The following is an 11,191-nucleotide window of genomic DNA, read 5'->3' on the forward strand; positions in this document are numbered from 1 at the left end:
CAGTTTCCCTACACACACGCGCACACACACACACACACACACACACAGGCTGCACAAAACGTCCCCACCCGCCCCAGGTACACAGCCATGCACTTGTCCTCTACACGCCTACAGTACTTTCGGTGTTGCCTCGATTAGTCACAGTTTTGTCCTTTACTTTAACTCTGCTGTCAGCAGTCACTGTGTCTATGAAGTAAGAACATATTTGTATTTGCTATTGAATCCTCACCTGTCCCAACGCGTTCCCACATGATTCACAATACGATGCATAGGACGCTGCCTGTTGAGACTAGCGTGACGATACTTATTTTTAAGCAATTGAAAAACATGCGCTTACATGGTATTTGACTGTGTTGGTTTAACATTGGATCTTATAGGTTAAAGCTGCAGATGACTCAATCTTCTTCTTTAGCCGGGACATAAAACAAAGACTGTTGTGTGACTTAGTGAGACTCAGCCGCACAGTTGGCGACTGAGTGAGGATTAGGCAAATGGGGTCAGCAGGAGCCGATCTGTCCCTTGGCCTTCAGAGGTCAACGCCATGGTGACGTGGAGCTTGGGACCACCGTGCCAGACGCAGCAGTGTTACTGTGACGACGGGGGTGGCTGTTGCCGTTGTGGTTGCTCGTTCTGCAGTGAACATTTCACCCGCTGTACTGTACTGTACTGCACTGCACTGCACTGCGCTCTGCTTGTGTAATGCGTGTGCTCACCCTCACCCTCCCTCTCTCCTCTCAGTCTCTCATTCTCGCTCTTTCACCTGCAGGGAATGTGCTGCTGACCCCACCTGTGTCCTCTGCATGCAGTGCTTCTTGGGAAGTGTACACAAAGAGCACCGCTACAGGGTAGGAACCCACAGTTGTGTATACATACATACACACACACACACACACACACACACGTATGCCCACATGTATGCCCACATATACACGCGCATGTACATCTTCTGCACAGCCATTTTGAGTATGGTGACTTGGCGTGTTTCTCAGTACTGGGCACGCGCAGTGCTGCCGAATGAGGAACCAGGAGCAGGGCACACTGTGGGACCGCAGACACGCTCAGCAGTCTGCGTGTTGCGCAGTCCCAGTCCGGTCTGAGTGCTGCTAATGCGCACCGCTGTGCCCCGCTGCTGTGCAGAATCCCCGCCGGATCAGCCTAATCCCACACTGTGAGCTGGGTACTGCCGTCTGCATCCAGCAGGGCCTGTCCTTAAATCACAGGATGGCGGTTAAACCAGACTTTGTCACCGCTGCAGTGAAGTTTGCAAAAACAAAATTTCAAAAAATGTGCCCTTTTGCTCAGAACAGATGCTTATGATGGAAGCTTAAGCCGCATCTGAAAAGGTTCAGAAACATACGCTGCTGTCGACATTTGTGTTTGATGTTTATTTGCCCACATTCTGCCGCATCTGTATTTGTCGTGGGTCTGGTAAATTGTAATTCATACTGGGTCATCGCACTATGAACCTAATGTTTAGATTTTGGTGTGTGTTCTGTATTCAGGCTTCTGTCTTCTGTGTCCAATTTTCTGTGTCACACAGGTGTGTGTGTGTGCATGCTTGTTGTGCGTGCGTGCGCGTGTGCGTGCGTGGCAATATTCCTGACTCCTGTGTGTGTTCTGCAGATGACAACCTCTGGGGGAGGGGGCTTCTGTGACTGTGGAGATACGGAGGCCTGGAAGAAGGGCCCTTACTGTCAGAAACACGAGCCCAACATCAGCGACGCCTCGCAGGAGGTGAGCCAGGAGCGCCTCCCAGCCCAGCGGGCCTGATACCACACAGTTATGTCCCGCTCAAACCATCAGATCTGACCACACAAACCATCAGATCTGACCACACAAACCATCAGATCTGACCACACGAACCATCAGATCTGACCACACAGACAATCCATCAGATCTGACCACACAAACCATCAGATCTAACCACACAGACAAACCATCAGATCTGACCACACAAACCATCAGATCTGACCACACAAACCATCAGTTCTGACCACGCAGACAAACCATCAGATCTGACCACACAGACAAACCATCAGATCTGACCACACAGACAAACCATCAGATCTGACCACACAGACAAACCATCAGATCTGACCACACAGACAAACCATCAGATCTGACCACGCAGACAAACCATCAGATCTGACCACGCAGACAAACCATCAGATCTGACCACACAGACAAACCATCAGATCTGACCACACAGACAAACCATCAGATCTGACCACACAGACAAACCAGACAGTTACACATACCATCGATCTGACCGCACAAACCATCAAATCTAACCAGGCAGACAAACCAGACATCCACACTAACTGTCAGATCTAACCACACAGACAAACCAGAAAACCACACAAACAATCAGATCTAACCAGGCAGACAAACCAGACAGACGGCGAGTGATCTAATTACACCTCACGCCCTTATCCAGAGCAGCCTGTCAAACGCGGCTTACTGCTGCGGTAATATGGAGTAAATAAAAGTTCCGGAAAATATGGTAAAATAGGGGAACACTTCAGGCTGTTTTGGTTGTAACCAACGTTTTCCTGTCTCCAGTAACCACAGCCGTAATAGCGAAAGACCCATTCGCTCATTTAGGGGTTGGTTGGTGTGTTCTGATTGGCCGATGTTTTCAGCGACTGTGTGTATTATTAGTAGTAGTAGTATTTTTAGTGATGGCACTATTATTCACTTGGCAAAAAGGCCTTTGGACGGGAAGCAGGTTACGTGAGGACAGCCTTGCAGCAGGTCAGGTCAGGTCTGGTCAGGTCAGGATACAGGAAGCTCCTGTCATTAGGGTTGCAGGAGGAAATGCCTCCGCACAGCAGCTCCTTAAGTAACGCAATAAAGCCTGAGGCTAAACGGCATAAAATAGCAACGGCATGATGCAAAGGTATGCATTTAATTTATGAACACTCGCATCTGACCTTCCCTAATTGCATAGTTGGAGCTGTACTACATAGTGCGTGAGCATTCAGTACGTTTAGTGCACTTTATGATGTGACATAAAAATTCAGGTGTAATGAGGGCAAACCAGATGTCGGGATCTTTGTGTTGTAACCAGGGGGTTGCCGTGCTTCACCCCGGGCCAGTGCACTGATGGGTTGATTGATAGGAACCCGTGCCGTATGATTGGGTTAGGGCTGGTCTCCCGGGCGACGGGGCGGCGAGGTGCACGGAGACTCACGCAGGTGTGTGTGTGTGTGTGTGTGTGTGTTCGCAGGACCCTCTGGCTCACCTGTCCGCTGACATGATCGCGCGCACCTACAACGTGTTCTCCATCGTGCTGAAGTACGCTGTGGACATGCTGACCTGGGAGAAGGAGGACGAGCTCCCGCCCGGCCTGGAGCCTCCGTACGTCCCTCTGCTGGCCCGGAGCGGCCCCCTGAACACACTCCGCTGACTTGCACCGCTCTATAATACATTACATCACGTTACATTAGTCATTTGGCAGACGCTCTTATCCAATAAAGTACAAATCAGAACCAGGGACAAGTGTGCTGAAATGTACACACACACTTGCGCACATGCGCACACACACACACATACACACACACACACGTGTGATGTACGGTTCCAAGTGCTAGAGCGTTCACGTGGGTAAAAACTTGAACCCTTGTAGAATAATCAAATAAACTGAGCAAGTAGCAATACCACAGTTTTGGCCACATCTGTGTCCTGTAATCCAGTGAAAGATTGTGTGTGTATGGCCCAGAGCAACACTTCACTTCATCGCCGAAAAATGGCAATGGTCGCGTTTCCCGAACGCGTTAAGAACGTTCTTAAGGACCGTCAATTAGAAGGTCCTTAAGAACTTTCTTAGCTTAAGAACGTTCTTAACGCGTTCGGGAAACGCGGCCAATGTCTGTTGTCACGCACGGCCCACAAATTCTTCTTCAGTCAGTTATTGCCCAAGCAGCCTGTGGCAGTTTAGTTATCCTAAGGGTCCAAGGAAGTGATTTAACAGCCATTTCTGGCATTGCTGATGCTTGGTATATGGTACTTGTGTTGCTGACGAGTGTGGTTTTGTTGCCGGTCCTGTTTTCAGGGAGCGAGGGGACACGTATTACTGCATGCTGTTTAACGACGAGGTGCACACCTACGAGCAGGTCATCTACACCCTGCAGAAAGCCGTCAGCTGCACCCAGAAAGAGGCTGTGAGCTTCGCCACCACAGTGGACCGAGACGTGAGTGTCTGTCTGTCTGTCTGTCTGTCTGTGTGAGAGAGTCTGTCTGTCTGTCTGTGTGTGTGTGTGTGTGTGTGTGTGTGTGTGTGTGTGTGTGTGTGTGTGTGTGTGTGTGGGTCTATGTGTGTGCGTGTGCGGGTCTGTGTGTGTGTGTGTGTGTGTGTGTGTGTGTGTGTGTGTGTGTGTACACAAGCGGCATATAAAATGTTAACTGTCCCTGTTAACTGTCTTCCAGGGTCGGAAATCCGTGCGTTACGGGGACTTTCAGTTCTGTGAGCAAGCCAAGTCAGTTATTGTGGTGAGTGTGCAAGCCACATGGTTAAACAGGAATGCACTAATGTTGAGTTGTCCTGTAACACTGTTAATGAGTGATTGCAGTGCAATGTTATAGTATACATTTAGTCTCTCTGTGTATCCACTCCAGTCTAAAATGGTCATGTTAGCTTTTTTTGAACACATCCATCCACTTTCCAACAGGCGCATTATGCATTTATGCAGAGTCACTGCTATTTTGCACATTCTCTGCTCCACAGTTTTCTTCCTTATCACTCAAGTCTACAGTCAAGTCAGGGCTATACTTACCCAGTAGAATAATGTGAATATAGTGACTCAAGAGATGAGTGACTAACATGTAGGCTGCCATCTCGATCATCCATTTGCTAACTGTGTATGTCTCTATGTCTGCGTGTGTGTGTGTGTGTGTCCGTGTGTGTGTCCGTGTGTGTGTCCGTGTGTGTGTCTGCGTGTCTGTGTGTCCGTGTGTGTGTCCGTGTGTGTGTCTGCGTGTCTGCGTTCGTGTGTGTGTGTGTGTGTGTGTGTGTCTGTGTCTGTGTCTGTGTGTCTGCGTCCTTGTGTGTGCGTGCCACTGTGTCTGCGTCCATGTCCACGTGTGTGTCCGTGTGTCTGTTTATTTGTCTGTGTGTGTGTGTGTGTGTGTCCGTGTGTCTGTTTATTTGTCTGTGTGTGTGTGTGTGTGTGTGTGTGTGTGTGTGTATCCGTGTGTGTGTATGACCCCGCAGAGGAACACCAGTCGGCAGTCCAAACCCCTGCGTGTGCAGGTGATGCACTCCTCGGTTGTGGCTCACCAGTGCTTCGCGCTCAAAGCTCTAGTCTGGCTGGGACACGTCATCAGCTACTCAGGTCAGCTGCTCTGCCACCCGCTTCCTCTTTTACCTGCCACTTCCTGCTTCTGTCAATCAGCTGTCAGAGATTTAATAAAGTACCTCTCCTTTCAAACAAAAGTACAGTTGAACTACGAACATACTGTAGCACAGCTGTATTTCTTCACTTTGTATGCGAGTGAGCCTGTGTCTTTGAGCATGTGTGTATGCCAGGTGACAGGTGATGGTAACGTGTGTGTGTGTGTCCCTCTCTCAGACGCGCTGCGGAGGATCCTGTGCCAGGTGGGCCTGCAGAAAGGCCCGGAAGGCGAGTACTCCTCGCTGGTGGACACCCTCATGCTGTGCGACTCAAAGATGTGGAAAGGTGAGCGCCGGCCTCCGACGTGCAGAAGGTCAGAAAGCGGCCACTGTCACGGAATCGGACAGGAAGTGACCCTTCTCTCTGCTCTCTGCCCCCCTCACCCCACCCCCCCCCCCCCAGCCGCACGAAATGTCTACCACCAACTCTTCATGAGTAGCCTCCTCATGGACCCAAAATACAAGAAGCTCTTCGCCATCCAGTTCGCAAAAGTGAGTCCCCTCCCGCTCTGTTGTGTGTGTGGGGGTGTGTGGAGGTGCTGTGTGTGAGCCTGCTTTGTCATTGCCGTTGAATAGGCGCAGTCTTTATAGATCAGAGCTTCACTGTGTAGTGTAGTGGACCAGCATTGAGATGATAAAGCGGGCAGATTTATCCATTGTGAAGGGGAAAATGGATGAGATTAAATGTATTAGTGTGCGGTAGGGGTTGTGATATAAAGGATTCTCTCAGTAGGCCAAATGTGAAGCCTGGATGACGGGTTTGTTTGCTCTGAAGGGGTCGCCTCAGGCTGGTGGCTGCAGTGTGTCTGGCTGGGGGGGGGGGAGGGTGTGGCGCGCAGTCTGGTCTGTGCGTTAGTCCGCCGGCCCTGCTGTGTTCCTGTATCCCTGGCCTGGGCCCCTGCTTATCTGATCTGCTGCTGTCTGACTCCTGTGCAGGGCCCCAGGCTCGTCTGGCCCAGCCCACCTCAAAATGGCCACTCTGCTCGTTCCTCCTTCTCCCGAGGGCGTGGCCGTTCACGGCCGCCCTGGAGACTTTGGGGAGGAGTGGGTAGAGTGGGGCGGGAGGAGGATGTGGGGTCGGGGGGGTCGGGGGGGTGGGGGGGGGGGGATATGGGGGTCAAAGGTGAAAGGTTGGCTGAGAGAAGGAAAGGTGGGTGGGCGGCGGCTGGCCTTTGACCTGGAGACGAATGTCGCCCTTGTCGTTTAGAATTACCGGCGCCTCCAGACAGATTTTATGGAGGATGATCACGAGCGTGTAGTGTCAGTGACCTCTCTGTCTGTCCAGCTCTTCACGGTCCCCACAGTGGTGAGTACTGAGACCACCCCACACGCGCGCGCATACACACCCTCTGTCCTCTTCCTCTGCTTCCCCCCCATCAGAGTTATGAGCGCTTGCAGAGAGACTATGTGCAGGACGACCACGACAGGGAGTACTCCATCACGGACCTGTCGGTGCAAATGTTCACCGTGCCTTCCCTGGTGAGTACGCGCGCGCGTCTGTGTGTCCGCCCACGGCGGGCGGAGAGGTCCACGCCGCCCCAGACGGTCTCCGCTAAGACATTCATCAGAGCGTTTCGACAACATCCTGTCTCTCTGTGAGGAGGTGCTGGGGGAAAAGATCTGAAGGAAGGAAGGAACGATCAAAGCTGAAGAGCAGAAGTGGATGCCTGAAGTTCCCAGCAAAACAACGTTCACCTCTCCCCCCGCACTGTGGAGATATCCCGGGAGTGGCTTTCATCTAGACCAGGGGTTCCCAAACTTTTATTCTGATGCGACCCCAAATTCATTTCTACATATTTACTATAAGTGACTAAATATACCATGGCCTCTCATACATTACACTTTGTTATAGTTCAGTCATTCAGATGTTCAACATGTAGTAGCCTATACTCATATTTTTAAGAGACACAAAATTACAATTTTTTTTTTTCTCTCTCTCTCTCTCTCTCCAAAACAATCTGAAGACCCCATCCTCTAATCAGGCGACCCCACATGGGGTCCCGACCCACAGTTTGGGAACCGCTGATCTAGACACTGACCCGTTTCTGTGTTTTGTAACCAACTACCTCAGTCACTTATCCTCCACAGCTGGCCATGGCTCCTGTATGCTCTTCTGATTTAATTCAACGTGCTGTGAGGTTTTTTTTTCAACCCCAGGTTTAATTGCCTCTGAGACTCCCTGCCGCCTGATTTCAGTGAGAGGGTGACCCCTGTGGCAGGGTGAACCTTTTAACTCCCATGAGAGGGTGAACTCTGACCCTTGACCCTCGCCCCACCTGCCAGGCCCGGATGCTGATCGTGGAGGAGAACCTGATGACCACCATCATCCGCACGTTCGTGGATCACCTGCGGCACCGTGACCTGCAGGGCCGCTTCCAGTTCGAGCGCTACACCGCACAGCAAGCCTTCAAGTTCCGCCGCGTCCAGAGCCTCATCGGGGACCTCAAGTAAGAGCGCCAGCCGGTAGCGCTGTCCGTCTGTCTCTCACCGAGCCGTCTGTCTCTCACCGAGCTATCTGCCTCTCTCCTAGCTGTCTGTCTCTCACCGAGCTGTCTGTCTCTCTCCTAGCTGTCTGTCTCTCACCGAGCTGTCTGTCTCTCTCCTAGCTGTCTGTCTCTCTCCTAGCTGTCTGTCTCTAACCGAGCTGTCTGTCTCTCACCGAGCTGTCTGTCTCTCTCCTAGCTGTCTGTCTCTCACCGAGCTGTCTGTCTCTCTCCTAGCTGTCTGTCTCTCACTGAGCTGTTTGTCTCTCTCCTAGCTGTCTGTCTCTCACCGAGCTGTCTGTCTCTCTCCTAGCTGTCTGTCTCTCACCAAGCTGTCTGTCTCTCTCCTAGCTGTCTGTCTCTCACCGAGCTGTCTGTCTCTCTCCTAGCTGTCTGTCTCTCACCAAGCTGTCTGTCTCTCTCCTAGCTGTCTGTCTCTCACCGAGCTGTCTGTCTCTCTCCTAGCTGTCTGTCTCTCACCGAGCTGTCTGTCTCTCTCCTAGCTGTCTGTCTCTCACCGAGCTGTCTGTCTCTCTCCTAGCTGTCTGTCTCTCTCCGAGCTGTCTGTCTCTCTCCGAGCTGTCTGTCTCTCTCCGAGCTGTCTGCCTCTCTACTAGCTGTCTTATTCCATGCATGACCACAAGGCCTTTATAACCTTTCCTCCTCTGTCACCTGTGTTTAGCATCCATGGTAGCCATTTTGTACAAACAGTCACACATATCAGTTACGGTAGACAGGGGTGAATCTTTTCAAGGCAGTTATACTGGTGTATAATTGGTTAGCCGCATTTGTGGACAAGTTTGTGCCCAAGAAATGTTGACTCCAGGATTGAGTGGAGCAATTATGTCTGTTGGTCCAGGTTAAGTTCAGGAAGTCTTTGTGTGTGTGTGCTTGTGAATAAATGTTCATAAATGTGAGGTTTGTGCATTTAATCATGGAAACACTTTGCTGTTTGTGCAGGTATGTCCTCATCAGCCGGCCATCAGAATGGACTGATAAACTCAGGGAGAAGTTTCTGGAAGGGTTGGACTCCTTTCTGGAGCTGCTGAAGTGCATGCAGGTGGGCCACTCAGGAGCACTGTGTTTTACAGGATGTGACCTCATCTGATTTTAATTGAATTGCGGGAATTTGAGTTGAGTTAAGGAGAGAATTAAAATAATTTCTGTGGGGAGGAAAAAAACATTTCAATTACTTTGCTGAATTGCTCTGAATTTGGATGTCTTTTCGAAAATTTACCTGATCGAATTGAAGGAGATTTTTAATAAAATGGAAGCTGTGCTGTAAGCTAGGTTTGTGTGTTCGTCTGCATGCGTTGGGGGACGTTGATGTATTTGTACTGACACTAATGCGGTTGTGCTTGTGGTTGTGGTTGTGGTTGTGGTTGTGCTTGTGGTTGTGGCTGTGGCTGTGGCTGTGGCTGTGGTTGTGGTTGTGGTTCCGTCTCCAGGGCATGGACCCTGTGGTGCGGCAGGTGGGCCAGCACATAGAGATGGAGCCAGAGTGGGAGGCGGCCTTCACCCTGCAGATGAAGCTCACACACATCATCTCCATGATGCAGGAGTGGTGTGCTACAGACGTGAGTCACACACACACACACACACATACACACACACACACTCACTCTAACTCTCTCTCACACACACTCAAACACACTTACTCTCACACACATCATCTCAATGATGCAGGAGTGGTGTGCTACAGACGTGAGTCACACACACACTCACTCACTCTAACTCTCTCTCACACACACTCAAACACACTTACTCTCACACACATCATCTCAATGATGCAGGAGTGGTGTGCTACAGACGTGAGTCTCACACACACACACACACACACACACACAGACACACACACACACACACACACTCTAACTCTCTCTCACACACACTCAAACACACTAACTCTCACACACATCATCTCAATGATGCAGGAGTGGTGTGCTACAGACGTGAGTCACACACACACACACACACACACTCTAACTCTCTCTCTCACACACACACACACACACACACACACTCGCACACGCACAGATACACATACACATACACACGCATTCACTCACGCACAGATACCCCGACACACTTGCACACACGTTCAGTCACACATAGATGCAAACTAACTGGCACCACATTTAAGCACACCCTCTATGACAACCGGTGACAGTTTCCTCAGACCAGTAACCGGCAGGTTCCAGGATTTGTTCTCTGTGTGTTCTCAGGAGAAGGTTCTGGTAGAATCCAATAAGAAGTGCCTGACCGGGCTGACTCACTTGCCTGTTCTCTGTGTGTTCTCAGGAGAAGGTTCTGGTAGAATCCTATAAGAAGTGCCTGACCGCGCTGACTCACTGCCACAGTGGCTTCACCGACGGCGAGCAGCCCATCACACTGAGCATGTGCGGACACTCGGTGGACACCATCCGCTACTGCGTGTCCCAGGAGAAAGTCAGCATCCACCTGCCCGTGTCCCGCCTGCTCGCAGGTAGGGCTTCCGGCCTCGCCGACGGACGCCATTATCCGTCCAACACACATACTGTCGATTACCTGTTGGGCAGAAGGAGCTGAGTAAGTCAGGCTGAGTACCTTAGTCAGAAGAAGCCCCCCCCAACTTTGGAATAGAAAGTTCTGGAACTTTCTGGTTCAAGCCCAGCTCCACTCTGTGCTCTGTGTTCCAATGTTGAACTGGGGAAGGAATGTTCTCCACGTCTGAAACCCGTGCCTGCATGTTTGTGTTAATGACCCCCTGCCTTTTACATTGAGTAAGGCTGTCTTATGTTTGTGGCTGGTACTGTTTTTATGGCTTTGACAGGAGGAGTGTTTTGGGTGTGTTTACAGCAGTGTAAAGAGTTGCTTTGGTTTGTCTCCACAGGATTGCATGTTCTCCTCAGTAAGACCGAGGTTGCCTACAGATTCCCCGAACAGCTGCCCCTGGTGAGAACACACTCGCACACACACCGGTCTCCTCCCCCTTCCATTTGGCTTCTCCTCTTGCCCTCTGTCTCCACCCCTTGACCTCTTGGTCTCTGTCCCTTGACCTCTGTGTATGACGCTGTTACTCTCAGAATGTCGCAGTGACACACTTCCTCCTGTTCTCTGCAGAGCGAGCTGAGCCCCCCCATGTTGATAGAGCACCCTCTGCGCTGCCTGGTCCTCTGTGCCCAGGTGCATGCTGGGATGTGGAGGAGAAATGGCTTTTCATTGGTCAATCAGGTGAGCCTCGATGACCATGCACTATGTATTATGTATTTGTTTCCTTAGTGCTGTGAAGACACTTTGTGTGTGTGTGTGTGTGTGTGTGTGTGTGTGTGTGTGT

General features: G+C 50.9%; 1 protein-coding gene across 4 annotated transcripts in view; it reads left to right on the top strand.

Moving 5' to 3' along the window:
* ubr2 (ubiquitin protein ligase E3 component n-recognin 2) overlaps nucleotides 1-11,191 on the top strand; it is a 37,515-nt gene that overhangs the window by 5,014 nt on the left and 21,310 nt on the right. For 2 of the 4 annotated variants that reach the window (XR_009706349.1, XM_061227536.1), the window contains exons 3-17: nucleotides 761-845; nucleotides 1,624-1,734; nucleotides 3,230-3,360; nucleotides 4,055-4,193; nucleotides 4,429-4,491; nucleotides 5,213-5,333; nucleotides 5,571-5,678; nucleotides 5,796-5,884; nucleotides 6,600-6,698; nucleotides 7,676-7,839; nucleotides 8,836-8,935; nucleotides 9,324-9,452; nucleotides 10,177-10,360; nucleotides 10,748-10,809; nucleotides 10,978-11,088. Coding sequence is in view for 2 of the 4 variants with exons in the window: in XM_061227536.1 (XP_061083520.1) it covers nucleotides 761-845; nucleotides 1,624-1,734; nucleotides 3,230-3,360; nucleotides 4,055-4,193; nucleotides 4,429-4,491; nucleotides 5,213-5,333; nucleotides 5,571-5,678; nucleotides 5,796-5,884; nucleotides 6,600-6,698; nucleotides 7,676-7,839; nucleotides 8,836-8,935; nucleotides 9,324-9,452; nucleotides 10,177-10,360; nucleotides 10,748-10,809; nucleotides 10,978-11,088 (1,696 nt within the window). In the remaining 2 variants the exon portion in view is untranslated. Of the gene's footprint in view, nucleotides 1-760; nucleotides 846-1,623; nucleotides 1,735-3,229; nucleotides 3,361-4,054; nucleotides 4,194-4,428; nucleotides 4,492-5,212; nucleotides 5,334-5,570; nucleotides 5,679-5,795; nucleotides 5,885-6,599; nucleotides 6,699-6,772; nucleotides 6,872-7,675; nucleotides 7,840-8,835; nucleotides 8,936-9,323; nucleotides 9,453-10,176; nucleotides 10,361-10,747; nucleotides 10,810-10,977; nucleotides 11,089-11,191 lie in introns of all 4 variants that reach the window. The other 2 variants (XR_009706348.1, XM_061227535.1) reach the window with 1 other exon arrangement.

Source organism: Conger conger, chromosome 18 (genome assembly GCF_963514075.1).
Source record: "Conger conger chromosome 18, fConCon1.1, whole genome shotgun sequence".
NCBI lineage: Eukaryota > Metazoa > Chordata > Actinopteri > Anguilliformes > Congridae > Conger > Conger conger.